The 14,781-nt window shown below is 38.6% G+C and overlaps 1 protein-coding gene across 1 annotated transcript in view; it reads left to right on the forward strand.

The window, feature by feature from the left end:
* The window catches only part of cdh16 (cadherin 16, KSP-cadherin), a 37,396-nt gene extending 22,874 nt beyond the window's left edge, over positions 1 to 14,522 (forward strand). Inside the window, exons 13-18 of the mRNA XM_016538966.1 lie at positions 4,735 to 4,964; positions 5,368 to 5,498; positions 10,237 to 10,476; positions 12,618 to 12,734; positions 14,040 to 14,156; positions 14,264 to 14,522. Of these exons, the coding sequence (XP_016394452.1) occupies positions 4,735 to 4,964; positions 5,368 to 5,498; positions 10,237 to 10,476; positions 12,618 to 12,734; positions 14,040 to 14,156; positions 14,264 to 14,364 (936 nt within the window). The 3' untranslated portion in view covers positions 14,365 to 14,522. The remainder of the gene's footprint in view (positions 1 to 4,734; positions 4,965 to 5,367; positions 5,499 to 10,236; positions 10,477 to 12,617; positions 12,735 to 14,039; positions 14,157 to 14,263) is intronic.
* The last annotated feature ends 259 nt before the right edge of the window (positions 14,523 to 14,781 follow it).

The raw sequence follows: 14,781 nt of genomic DNA on the forward strand, positions 1-14,781 counted from the left end.
TATATATATATATATATATATATATACACACACACACACACACACAAAGAAAAACAAGTAGATAGAATAGAAAAAATAGAAAGGTAGTGTTATTTTTTTTTATAAAAAAAGATAAATAGATAAAGTAGAATTAAAATAGAATAGAAAGTGCTAGAGTTAGAGGGTCAAATAAAGGTGGAACAGGTGTGTTTTTAGCCGATTCTTGAAGATGGCTAAGGACTCAGCTGCTCGGATTGAGTTGGGCAGGTCATTCCACCAGGAGGGAACAGTGTAAATTGGAGTAGCCAGTGCAAATTGATGAACAGAGGTGTGACGTGCATTCTTTTTGGCTCATTAAAAATTTATCTTGCTGCTGCGTTCTGGATTAATTGTAAAAGTTTGATAAAACTGGCTGAAAGACCTGCCAGGAGAGCATTGCAATAGTCCAGCCTGGACAGAACACGAGCTTGAACAAGGAGTTGTGTTGCATGTTCTGAAAGAAAGGGCCTGATCTTCTTGATGTTAAATAAAGCAAATCTGCAGAAACGGGCAGTTTTAGCAATGTGGTCTGAGAAAGTTAGCTGATCATCAATCATAACTCCAAGGTTTCTGGCTGTTTTTGAAGGAGTTATGGTTGATGTGCCTAACTGAATGGTGAAATTGTGATGAAACGATGGGTTTGATGGAACCACAAGCAGTTCTGTCTTAACAAGGTTGAGTTGAAGGGGATGGTCCTTCATCCAGCAAGAAATGCCTGTTAGACAAGCCGAGATGCGAGCAGCTATCGTCGGATCATCAGGATGAAATGAGAGGTAGAGTTGAGTGTCATCAGCATAGCAGTGATATGAAAAGCCATGTTTCTGAATGACAGAACCTAGTGATGCCATGTAGACAGAGAAGAGAAGTGGTCCAAGAACTGAGCCCTGAGGCACCCCAGTAGTTAGATGTTGTGACTTGGACACCTCACCTCTCCAAGATATCTTGAAGGACCTGTCTGAGAGATAAGACTCAAACCACTGGAGTGTGGTTCCTGAGATGCCCTTTTGACAATAGGGTTGACAGGATGATATGGTGGTTAACCATGTCAAAAGCAGCGGACAGATCCAGCAAGATAAGTATTGAAGATTTGGAATCTGCTCTTGCCAGTCTTAGGGCTTCAACAACTGAGAGCAAGGCAGTCTTGGTTGAATGTCGACTTCGGAAACCAGACTGGTTGCTGTCGAGGAGGTTGTTCTGTGTGAGAAAGGCAGAGAAATATTTTTAAATAGTAAATAAATATTTACAGTGAAAGTCCAAAAATTCATACAAAGAAAAAAACCTGTTCATATTATCTACCAACAAACTTTTGGCTATGCCAATAAATTGACCCAAAAGGCAGCAATTCCATGTCACAGCTGTAATTCAGCTCACTCTAGGAGTCCCACAACAACTTCTTCTTCTTCTTCTTCTTCTTCTTTTAATTGTATTGGCGGTTGGCAAACCAACTTAAAGGTGCATTTACCGCCACCTACTGGACTGGAGTGTGGGCAGTAGCTTGATAGAAAGGAAGGAGACGAGAAAAAAAAGTCCCACAACAACTCTGAGAGGCCATCTTAAAAAAAGGTAAAGCCCCTCCTACTTGGACTAAACCATTTGGAAATTAAAGGTAATAAAGAAACTTACAAATAAATATGCTTTAACAGCAACAAAGAGGTAAACTGTTATAATATTACAAAATGCATAGAAATTTGGAACAAAACAAACTGAATTAATTATTAATACTTAACAATGCTCAACCAAGAATTCTACAGATCATCAACCTCCCCATCATACATGAGAACAATGAACTGTGCCATCTATTGGCGGGGATGCGATCTTCAAAATGGTGGCATTTACTCACCTCTCCAAGATATCTTGAAGGACCTATCTGAGAGATAAGACTCAAACCACTGGAGTGTGGTTCCTGAGATGCCCTTTTGACAATAGGGTTGACAGGATGATATGGTGGTTAACCATGTCAAAAGCAGCGGACAGATCCAGCAAGATAAGTATTGAAGATTTGGAATCTGCTCTTGCCAGTCTTAGGGCTTCAACAACTGAGAGCAAGGCAGTCTTGGTTGAATGTCGACTTCGGAAACCAGACTGGTTGCTGTCGAGGAGGTTGTTCTGTGTGAGAAAGGCAGAGAAATATTTTTAAATAGTAAATAAATATTTACAGTGAAAGTCCAAAAATTCATACAAAGAAAAAAACCTGTTCATATTATCTACCAACAAACTTTTGACTATGCCAATAAATTGACCCAAAAGGCAGCAATTCCATGTCACAGCTGTAATTCAGCTCACTCTAGGAGTCCCACAACAACTTCTTCTTCTTCTTCTTCTTCTTCTTTTAATTGTATTGGCGGTTGGCAAACCAACTTAAAGGTGCATTTACCGCCACCTACTGGACTGGAGTGTGGGCAGTAGCTTGATAGAAAGGAAGGAGACGAGAAAAAAAAGTCCCACAACAACTCTGAGAGGCCATCTTAAAAAAAGGTAAAGCCCCTCCTACTTGGACTAAACCATTTGGAAATTAAAGGTAATAAAGAAACTTACAAATAAATATGCTTTAACAGCAACAAAGAGGTAAACTGTTATAATATTACAAAATGCATAGAAATTTGGAACAAAACAAACTGAATTAATTATTAATACTTAACAATGCTCAACCAAGAAAGAATTCTATCATCAACCTCCCCATCATACATGAGAACAATGAACTGTGCCATCTATTGGCGGGAATGCGATCTTCAAAATGGTGGCATTTACTGTGACTGGGTTTTGTCTGTTTGGGGTGGGAAAATGTTCCAGTACGTAAGTATGACTGTTTACAATATGTAAGTTGTAATATGATTACCAGTCTTGCTTTACTTCTTAACACAACACAATACATAAATCAACATAGTGAAATTTAAGAATCATTAAATGTTAAACTGAGGAAGAAATTACATGAGGACAGGAACATTAATTAATATACATGATCAGTGACACAAACATATCTGTGTTAACTGGTGTTCAATTTGCGCAAAACAGATAGGGAAGTTTATGCATACATGTATGTTCACAGTCTCGTGTCAAATTAAGTGTCCTTCTCATAATAAGAGCCTCTAGTCACAGAGCCTCACTGTGACAGTTATCCTCTACCCTTAGTCCCTGCCACCCTGGAGCAACTGCGGGGAGCTCGCATCTTCACCAAGCTGGACCTGCTGAGCGCGTACAATCTCATCCAGATACGTGAGGGTGACGAGTGGAAGACCGCCTTTGTTACTCCATCTGGGCATTATGAATATCAAGTCATGCTGTATGGGCTTGCTAACTCACCCTCCGTATTCCAGGGTTTCATGAACGAGGTGTTCCGGGAGTTCCTCCACCAGTTCGTCATTGTCTACATCAATGATATCCTGATCTACTCCTGGAACCTGACCAAACATCGCCACCATGTGAAGCAGGTCCTGACCAAGCTGAGACCGCACCATCTTTACCTCAAGAAATGTGAAATGTGAGTTCCATCGTGACAAGCTTCACTTTCTGGGCTATATTATTCACCGCAACGGCATACAAATAGACCCGAAGAAGGTCCAGGCAGTAAGGTACTGGCCTACTCCAAGCACCATCAAGGATCTCCAATGCTTCCTGGGCTTTGCCAATTTATACCGCCGGTATATGGCTAATTTCAGTCAGCTCAGCTCACCTTTAACATCCCTGCTCCAACAAAGGCCCAAGTCCCTATCCTGGACATCCGCTGCACAAGAGGCTTTCCAACAACTGAAGGACGCCTTTACATCAGCTCCTGCCCTTGTGCTTCCTGATCACAAGCTTCCCTTCCTGGTCAAGGTAGACGCATCCATCACCGGGGTGGGAGACATCCTCTCTCAGTGGCAGGGTGAACCTCTGGTACTCCATCCATGTGCCTTCTACTCAAAAAAAGCTGTCCCATGGTATTGGTAACCGTGAGCTGCTTGGCATGAAATTGACCCTCAAGGAGTGGAGGCATTGACTCGAGGGCTCCCGTCACCCATTTACCATCATCACAGATCATAAAAATCTGGAGTATCTACAAGATGCCAAACTCATTCCGCTAAAGGGTCTACCCACTGTGATGGAAGCAGCTGACTACCCGAGGACATCATGTCAGACCGTGGTCCCCAATTCATTTCCTGGGTCTGGCGAGCATTCTTCAATCTGGATGATTTTTGTTGTTGTTGTTGATTTTTCAACAAACAAGCTTTAAAGGTGAAGCCTTGAGAATTAAGTTAAATGAGAAATGAAAATGAAAAGATGACAATTACAGGTATGGATAACCAAAAACTGTTTTGACATCGCCCGCTCTCAGATCGGCATTTATCTGCATTCTGTTACCAAGACAGCCCAGTGTATGACATATAGCCAGAGTGATGTCAGCAGGTTGTGAGCATCCAGAGAAATATCTGACCTTCAGTCTGAAGAATGACATCAGAGCATACAATGGGTCATTCAGAACCTGATTTGAACACATTTTACCTTCAGAAATGCAGTTTGACACATTGTGATGACCAGTGAGACACTCTCAGATTGTGTGATTTTTGTCCTGGTCTACAGTGTGCTGGTACAGATTATTAAAACAACTGCCTGTGAAAATCAGAACACTGCTTTTTGTTCTTTTTATATTATTATTTTCATAATTACAATGTGGCATTATTTTCTCTTGAAAAAAAATGTAATGTACTAACAGTGTGCTCATTGGCCAACTGTGTGCAGGTGCTGGACTTTGAGCGGGAGAATGAGTATATACTGGTACTGAGCGCTCAGAACCCAGTTGCTCTGGTCCGAGGAAGGTACGGACCAGCATCCACAGCAACTGTCACCATTTTTATCGATGACATCAATGAAGGCCCCGTTTTGTCTCAAAGCCATTATGAAGTCACTGTCAGAGAAGGGGAGGAGCCAGGACGTGTTATTGCCACAATCAGAGGTTATGAGTTTCTTTTGTAATATATTTGAAAATGTAATCTATTGCTGTGATGGTAAAGCTGAATTTTCAGCAGCCATTACTCCAGTCTTCAGTGTCACATGATACTTCAGAAATTATTCTAATATGCTGAAAACATATTATTATTTAAAATCTGAAAACAGTTGGGCAGCTTTATATTTTTGTGGAAAACGTGATACATTTATTTCAGGATTCTTTGATGAATAGAATGAACAGCATTTATTTGATATAAAAATCTTTTGTAACATTTCAAATGTCTTTAGTCTCACTTTTGATCAATTTAATGTAATTCTTTGTAGATTGTTTTACTAAAAGCCTTTTTTTTTGCATTATAATCCATAATGTTATAATTGCTTGATTATGAAAGAGAATATGTGATTCAAAAGCTGTTCTTTCTTCAGGTATTCACTGAGAGGAGACACTAAGAAATATTTCTCCATTGGGAAGTACTCCGGAGAGCTCAAGACGGTCCAAGCTTTGGACAGAGAGGAGAACAGCACCTACACCATGGAGGTGGTAGCTGAAGATGGGCGTAAGCGACATTTTACCCCCTCCTCATGCATGCATTCACTGTGGAGGGCTGTCAATTCATGTTGTTTGTTTGAATAAACATGTCCATCAAACTGAAGTTATTATACAGAGCAAGTACAAGAAGAAGATGCTATCAATGCGAGACATCTGGGTAAAATCAACATCCCTCGGCTTTCTTTTTTTCAGAATCATCAGTGCTGTCGAGACACTTGACATTTCGAAACGCTGTGACAGGCTCTATTCAGTATCAAATCTCACTAAAAAATTCTGGGCCACATACACACGCCATGAGAGAAATCTCAGACATTGTAACTAGCTGTGAATGAGTCACCAGCTGAGATGTTGCGGTGTGTGAACAATGTGTGTGTGCTATAGAATTCCACATCATTTCTCTGCACCTGAATGTAGGGCGCAGATCAAAGATTTGAGGTGTGAAGGTCACGGTTCACCCTCCAATTACCTTCTGCCCCCATCAGCGCTTTCAGATGAGAAATCAGTGCAGTCCAGAATGCTCAGTCACAAATGTGTACGGGGGAGAAAAAAGGAGAGAGATTAGATGAGAACAAGAGATATGACTCACAACTCCCTGTCTTCCGTGGTCTTGAGTGTTGAAGCAGGGTCGAAAATGAGAGGGAGTGTATAAGAGGAGGGAAAAATAAAGAAACTCTAGATGATAGATAAAAATAATACACATACCTCGGTATCTGAGAGCTTCTGACCTTCAAGGAATTGTACTTTACTCTGGGCTGCAGAAAGAGATGCATAAAAATAGACAGAAAGGGTTGCATATATATATATATATATAAAATTAAAATAAAGCATATTTTCAAACAACCTTATACCTCATCACTTCCTTACTATTATTCTTATCCCTACAATATCTTATTATTTAATTTGGGAATTGATAGTACACAGCTAACATGTGTGGCAGAAACTTGAGTTTAGCTTTAGAGTACCTGTTAAGAAGAAGCTCCACAAGTTCCGCATCTTGATTGAAACCCAAACATTCCATTTAATTTCTACATCTTTTAAAAGCACCGCCAAAGTTAACCCTTGTTTTACCCCATTGTCTATTTCTGCATATTTTGGCAAATCTTTGCATTTTGACTTGCACTTCTTTAACCAAATCTGAATTTCTTTTCCCATGTAACGCATCAGCCATGGTCCAACACCGGCTAAACACCCTCTGGCTCTGCCTGCAATAGTAGCTACCCCCCAGTCTCTCTCTTTAGTTAGGAATTGTACTTTACTCTGGGCTGCAGAAAGAGATGCATAAAAATAGACAGAAAGGGTTGCATATATATATATATATATATAAAATAAAGCATATTTTCAAACAACCTTATACCTCATCACTTCCTTACTATTATTATTATCCCTACAATATCTTATTATTTAATTTGGGAATTGATAGTACACAGCTAACATGTGTGGCAGAAACTTGAGTTTAGCTTTAGAGTACCTGTTAAGAAGAAGCTCCACAAGTTCCGCATCTTGATTGAAACCCAAACATTCCATTTAATTTCTACATCTTTTAAAAGCACCGCCAAAGTTAACCCTTGTTTTACCCCATTGTCTATTTCTGCATATTTTGGCAAATCTTTGCATTTTGACTTGCACTTCTTTAACCAAATCTGAATTTCTTTTCCCATGTAACGCATCAGCCATGGTCCAACACCGGCTAAACACCCTCTGGCTCTGCCTGCAATAGTAGCTACCCCCCAGTCTCTCTCTTTAGTTTAGGCTGGAAAAAGATTGACAAATCTGAGTGGGCCACCCTAAATCTTTTGATGGTGCCTGCCTGGGAAGTTCAGTGTTTACACTTTTGGGGGAGATAAACCCATTAATGACGTACTTATAGTAGTCGATGAGCAACAAACTGGATTAAGAGAATGTTTTTTGACATAAATCTTACAAACTTCTTGTTTAAGGTCTGGTCTTCAACTAGGGAGTCATTTATTAGTCATTCATTAGTGATGGGGTCTTCATCAGGGAGTCCATAAGGCCTAGGACGTCCATGGTGGTACCGCAGGTGGTCTGCCAATTATTGTTTAATTTCAAACTATTTTGTGTGAAATATTAGTCTGTTTACAAAAACAATTCTAAAGTTAAGAGGCTAAAATTCAGCTCAATATATTACTGTCTTTGCTATATAAGTGTCATAACAAAATATGTAAATACATAAAAGTGTAACTATATGAATGTTTTACAGGGCAGGCTTAAAATGCAAACACTCAATTAAGGTCTGTCTGAAATTAGTTGCAATTTTGTTATTCATTTTCTTGGGGCTTTCTAGTGAGTGTTGTGATTTTGTTTTGTTGTTTTTCAGCTCCTTCAGGAAAATTAGAATTTATCTTTGGTGTTTTTGTTATTTGTTTATTTTGGAGGCTTTTCTTCTCTTTTTTTCTTCTGTGTAAGGATCCACCCGCCAGCCCAAAACGCGGAATCCAGTGGCCTGGTTTAATGTTTAATGCATATTCTGTCTTTTACTTGCGCTTCTGAATTTATCAGGATTTAGTTAAAATTTTAGTCTAGCTCCGTGTTCAATCTGACTCCAATTTCACGTGATCAGTTTTTAATTAGAAATATTGCCTAAACTTAATGATCACAAATATTGATTGTATATTAATTTAGATATTTGATTCTTCTGGGAATCCCATACTTTCAATTATTCGTTCATCAGGGACCCAATGCCGCTCAGAGAAACGCGCCCCGGGGTTGCGGTAAATTCATGCACGCAAACTAGCCTTCAAGTGATCAGTTTTTAATTAGAAATATTGCCTAAACTTAATGATCACAAATATTGATTGTATATTAATTTAGATATTTGATTCTTCTGGGAATCCCATACTTTCAATTATTCGTTCATCAGGGACCCAATGCCGCTCAGAGAAACGCGCCCCGGGGTTGCGGTAAATTCATGCACGCAAACTAGCCAGTCTGATCTTAGTCAGAGGGTGTAATAAGTTAGCTAATACCTTTTAGTTGGTTGCCTACTGCTCACTCTTACAAAAAGTTTAATTTAGCCACTTCCATACATCTTGCTAAATCAGTGATAGACAGAAATCAAAAGGTCTTCAGATGAAGTGCCAACTGCTCCTTTCATTCACAAGCCTTCAGTTTGTCCTTTCCTGGACACAGATTTACGGTAGCATTAGCCTCCTATGATTTACTGGTCATAATGATTTTAGGAGAATCCAGAATAGATCAAATATAAAAAAAAATTATTAGTCAGGTAAAAGTGTATCATGCCAATTACATAATGAAACAATTAGAAGCCAATTTAGAAAGGATAATGCAATTGTGAAACATATTGTATCCGTGTGGCAACATGGTTTACTGTAGCTATATGGAAAATAGCCAAGTGTTCCATGCAGGAGTCAAACGAATTTTACATAGTCACACATGTAACAGTTATCCTAATTTAACACAAGACACACGGTCTAAAATGCATAGCATCAACAACCTTTTACCTTTCTTCTCCAGATAAGTTTTATTGTTTTATTGCATGGTGTCTGTTTTGTGTGAGTTCCTGAGTATTGGTTTCATGAAGAGTTAATTTCATAAGGAAATAAATTCACTCCTTTCATCTGTAATATGTAGTCTATGGACTTTTTCATCTAATGTGATTCTGGCAGCAAGAGCTGTTCTTTGCAAGATAAAATATAAGATTATGAAGTTTAATATTCCTTTTCAAATCAGACTTTATTGTTTTATAATAATAGCTCTCTCTTGGTTAAACAGAGACTGATGCCATTGAGCTTTGTAGCACTAATCTCAGTCTGCACAGCCTTTATTGCCAAGTGGTACTCACTGCAGAGTCAAATGACTTCCAGCTCCACCTCTCTGGACATCTAATGGGGTGGAGGGAGAGTTGTAGGTAAGGTTAGGGTGTGGTTGCATATTCTAGCTCCAATCATTAGGCAAAAATTACATTTGCTCCTCCTCGCTGGACGTCTAGCAGGGAGGAGCGAGACGTAAGCTCCACCCATTTATTCTGCAGTGAGTAGCTTCTCTTTAACGCAGCTCCTGACCAATATTTAGCATCATGTTAATGCCTGCGTTAAACCATCTCCTGCAGTGAAAAGAGCGAAGAAACAGTGCAAGCAGCTTATTTATACCAACCACAATCCACTGAACTATGGCTAGAGTTGCATCTCTGTTTATATACAGTCGTGTATAAACGTGTATTTCAATTGTTTTAGTTCAATGAAAGGTTAGATATTTGTGATTTTTTTTAAATAAAAGATCAAAATGATTAACAATGCAGATTTATTTTCACAGCCTTCTTTGATCATATTTACCAAGGGTGCCAATAATTCTGACCACGACTGTACATGATATTAATAATGCATGGCTTAATTCACTGTATAATAAAGCTTTTGTGGCATGGCACATAGTGTGGATTTTTAGTGTATTTGCTAACTTTCATTAAAGGATAGTTCACCAAAAAAATTGTCATCATTTACTCACCCTCATGTCATTCCAAACCTGTACAACTTTCTTTCTTTACTGGAACAGAAAATTTTGAAAAATGTCTCGGTCTTTTGTTGGCAATACAATGGAAGTCAATGGTCACCAAAACTGTTTGGTTACCAACATTCTTGAAAAAAAATCTTCATTTTTGAGTGAGCTATCCCTTTAAGAGATTCCACACACATACTAAAATACACAGACTAAATGCGCACTAAATACCTTTTAAGATAAAAATGTTTTCTGCCACCTCTTCTCTCCTTCAGGTAATTCCTCTTTGTCGGCCTCCACGCTGGTGACAGTGCACATTCTGGATGTAAATGACAACAGCCCTGTTCTGGTGGGCGATTACTCCTGGAAGTACCTGTGCACACCTCGCTGGGAGGATCAGGCTCTGGTTCTGGCCTCTCGGGACAGCGATGGGCCCCAGCATGGAGGAAGGCTCAACTTCTCCCTCCGCAGTGACGCCACTGTCCGCCGCAACTGGAAGCTCACTCCCATCAATGGTTTGTCTATTCCTTTACCCAATTCCAGCCCCTCTACGTACTGAATAATACTTGGGCTGAATGTGAAGTGACAAATCTTCCCCATCGCCCAAGAACTATGTGACCCGTCTTTAAAGATCTATTTGTCTGTCAGTCATTTAAAAAATACATGTCAGACGATCTTCACTCATTCCCTTAATGTGTCCAAACCTTCTATAATCACAATAGCGCTGACATGCCCGGTTACACTGACCTCCTCTAGCAATGACGTCAATGTCGATAAAATTAGAGATTTGAAAAGAAAAGAAAAAAAACTGCTGTGCTGTGACTGTAGCATCTATACAGTCAAATTAAGACGTCATCCGAACTGGGTGCCATGCTTTCCACTTGCTGAATCACACACAGTGCAGGTCTGGGGAAAAGAGCGTACTGACAAAGGAAATTGCCCTCCATGTTTAGTGTCTTCAGACAAATCTGTGTTGGGTGTAATAAGCTTAATGGCTCTCTTCCTGATAGCTTTAGGCATCGTTAATGTGCCAAGCTCATGCCGGTGAGCAGGTTGACTTAGTTGCAGCGTCTGAGTCACGGACCAGAATCAAATAGATTTTGATTCTGTTGTTCACTCCTTTTCTTTCACGCTCAATTTTTTCTTCTTGGTCTCTGTCTCAGTATTTCTAAGTTTATTTTTTCCTTCTTGTTAATGGATAAAAAGGCCTCCTCTAGTGACATGGGGTAATTATGCTGCCTTTAATTTATATGATCTCACAGCTGGGGCCGGTAGGTTGAGAGGCTAAAAGTGTACTTCCATTGACTTTTCATGTGATTGATCTTTAGACATCCAACAGTGAGTTTCTTTTTTTTTTTTCCACACTCACCTCTCTCTCTTCCTTTTTTACTTGTTCAGCTTTACATGCTCTATCATGAAAGCCTGTCGAGAATGATGGTGAGGGATGATGTAGTCTGGCGTCTGTAGGTCTCAATTTATATTTCACCCTGAACATGTGTCTTTTCTTCTGTGGTGTGTGTGTCCACTCATGACACAAGCACATCCACCTCTTTAATGTCTGATGGAGTTCAGTTCCTGAATTTGAACTGAATTTGAATGAAGGATAAAAAAAGATTAAAAATTACAAATAAGAAAGTCATCTGCTTGCCCGTATTTACTACGCATCATCAATCAGGTGTACACTGAATTTGATCTTTTAAAATCACAGTCTACATTAAGCCATGTTAAGCGTTTTTCACAATGTATATGTGCCCAAGTTTGATCACATATCTTTGTTTTTCTTCTTTTGAGAGGTGATCTAAATATTCATGGCATGAAAGAGATGGACATGCTTGTGCTGCAGTTTTCACGTGACTGAAAACTATGAATAGGCCCGATAGATAGTTGTATTGTACTGTCTATATTGTGTAGAATTAACTATACATTTCTTTAAGTGGTTCCACCAGAAAGCTTTTGATGTGGAGGCCATGGGCAACATAATGGTCACCTCTGACAAGAGAGATACCTGTGAGAGATAATCCTGTACTCGTTTAGTACTGGTGACCCCTTTAGTCCCCTGTTGACTAGCACATTAAAGGACTCTAGTGTCAAAGGACACTAGTGGGGCTTCTTGGACCATCGATAAGAGTGAGCAGAGACTGATAACAGCCTCTTGTTTACTGGACTCAGTTCTTGCTTCTGCGTCACATGGCCAAATCCTGACTGGGCCCAGTGAGGAGTTTTTCCATAAGATTTACTCAGCAACATTACACTCGACTGCTTGACTTAATGTTGTGTCACCTAATTATTATTATTTTTATTCCAAGGGTAAATATTATAATTCATATTAATAACTAGAGAAAATAAAGTTTGTAAGGACAAACTTTGACGCTGGCCTCATCTGAAAGTTTAAAATTAAGTTTGATGGTTGCTAAGCTGTTTTAACACAATGCTAGCATTTTAACATGTTGTAACATGTTGCTAACATGTTTTAGCATATTATTAGCATGTTTCTAGCATGTTATAGTAACTCCTTACTAACTTCCATGCTAGCATATTTTAGCGCATTGCTAATATTTATGTTGTCAAGCCAACATAATAACTGGTAAGAGCAACAACATTGTTCTTTATGATCTTTCATAGAAATGTAAGCTGGGATGTCATTTTTTTTCCACAGACACTCACACCAACCTGTCTTTGAATGTCCCATACCTGCCTCCAGAGGTTTACATTGTACCTTTTACCATCTCAGACAGCAGCTCTCCACCCAGAAGCACATTCATCAATCTGCCAGGTAACACACGGACTAACATAGAACTGAATGAATGAAAAGAGAGCATGTTTACGTAAAGAAGGAAACCATGTACATCATTTGATTATGTTCATACATTGCATTCATCAGCTGTCTGAACACAATGTTAAATTGGCTCAATGGAGACTGTAATGTTCATTGGAGGTCACAAATGACATTGTTTAAATTTGGATCGCTCACTATGTTCCCCCGTCACATAAAAATGCAATTAAGCCACATTTCCATGATAAAACAAGCATTAAAAATGTACAAATAAACTTAATGACTGTTCAGTCAGAGGATTTTTGTGAAACAATTTAGCTCTAATGTAGTCAGTATCTGTAATGATGGAGCCTTGTTTTCTCATAAAGCTCACTGATGTGAGGTTGTGATAATACGTGAGATTTTTCAAGTTAAATCAATGTTTATTTAGATTTTGCCTTCTTTTACATATTCCCTGGAAGGACCATTGTTAAAAATGGATGCATGCAGTTGAAGGTAGATTTAATTCATTTAAAAATAAATAAAACATGTATACAGGTTAATAAAAAAATAAAACCAGTTGATCTTATCACATTAAAAAAAAAAAAATTAAAATACCATTTTTGACTTGAATAAAAACTGATAATTTTTATGTTGAGCATACTGTATGTGCATATTTACCTGACAAGAAGAGGTTCTTAAAGGGGCCACAGGATGACTTAAAATAATTGATGTATTATTACTTAATAATTATGTAAAAAAATGTAAATTAATTAAAATGCTAAAACACAAAAAAACAAGATATAATCTAAAATCATATTTCTTTTCCCCCTCAATAACTTATTTGTATTTAAAAACATACAGGATCCTGAATCTTATCTAAAAATGAATCGTGTTTAATTTATATATCAACACTGCCAGTTTGTTAATTAAAAAAAAGTTTAAAAACAAGCAGTGTTGTTGTAATTACAGCAGAAATACCAGATGAATTATCTTAGCCAATATGGGGGCCAAAAAGGTTGAGAACCAATGCTGTATGTTTTGGTGTGTGATTGGGTCATGCATTCACATCCATTGGTTTAATAGATTCTCTCATGAAACATCCTGTTCACACAGTCTCCAGTGATGCATGGGCACAGGTGCATGGCTTCTCTCTCTCCCTCCCTGTCACAATCTAATCTTGTCTGACTCTCATGCTAGTTTCCCACGAGACCTCACCGATGCAATCACCCTCAGTAGTGCTCCATATGTCCTATTTTCCTGTGTGCAACCATTGCCCCTATAACCCACTTAAAAAGAGCTCAATGGTCAATGTTTCTCTCACAGTGACAGTTTGCCCATGCAATGTGAGGGGGAACTGTAGAACAGCACCAAAACAGCTTCAGGGCATGCCCACTATTCAGTCAACAGTGGGCATCCTGCTCGGAACTCTGGGAGTTATAGGTGAGACATGTACACTGCTCATTCAGAACATCCTGAAATGATTGGAAACAGAAGAGGATAACACAATTTGCAGTTCCTGCAATCACATTTTATGTTCTTGTTTACAGGCGTTATACTGATTGTTATTTTTGTGAGACTGTCCTACCAGAATTCAACACCACCAAACAAAGGCTGCCAGGAACGAGTGCCACTTAAAGTCTCTCTCTAACTTCTGAGCGTTCTAGACCATTCAGTCATTTGGTCACTACAGTTTTAAAAAGTGACATCAACTCATTGAAGGATTTCTCTGTTTAAAGTCAAGTTTGCTTACTTTTGATACAATACATTTTTGGTTTTAGTGAAAAGTAACTTATTAGACAATATATGTAGATTTGTACCACTGTGAAGAATTCAAAACTTCTCTCTACATGTGATATTTCTATGTTATTTATTTGTTTTTTTAGCTATGTAGTAATCTTTATTGCAATCAATAGTTTATAATAATTAGCGGTGATTAAAAATGTGGAATCGATAAATAAATCAGTTCATTCATTTTCTTTCCTCTCCGAGTTGTGTGATCGATGAACTGAAATAAAGACAATCAGAAAACAAGCTCAGTTTGATCACTCATATACATTAAGAAAAA

Source organism: Sinocyclocheilus rhinocerous, unplaced genomic scaffold, assembly GCF_001515625.1.
Source record: "Sinocyclocheilus rhinocerous isolate Xijiao unplaced genomic scaffold, SAMN03320098_v1.1 scaffold1509, whole genome shotgun sequence".
Lineage (NCBI taxonomy): Eukaryota > Metazoa > Chordata > Actinopteri > Cypriniformes > Cyprinidae > Sinocyclocheilus > Sinocyclocheilus rhinocerous.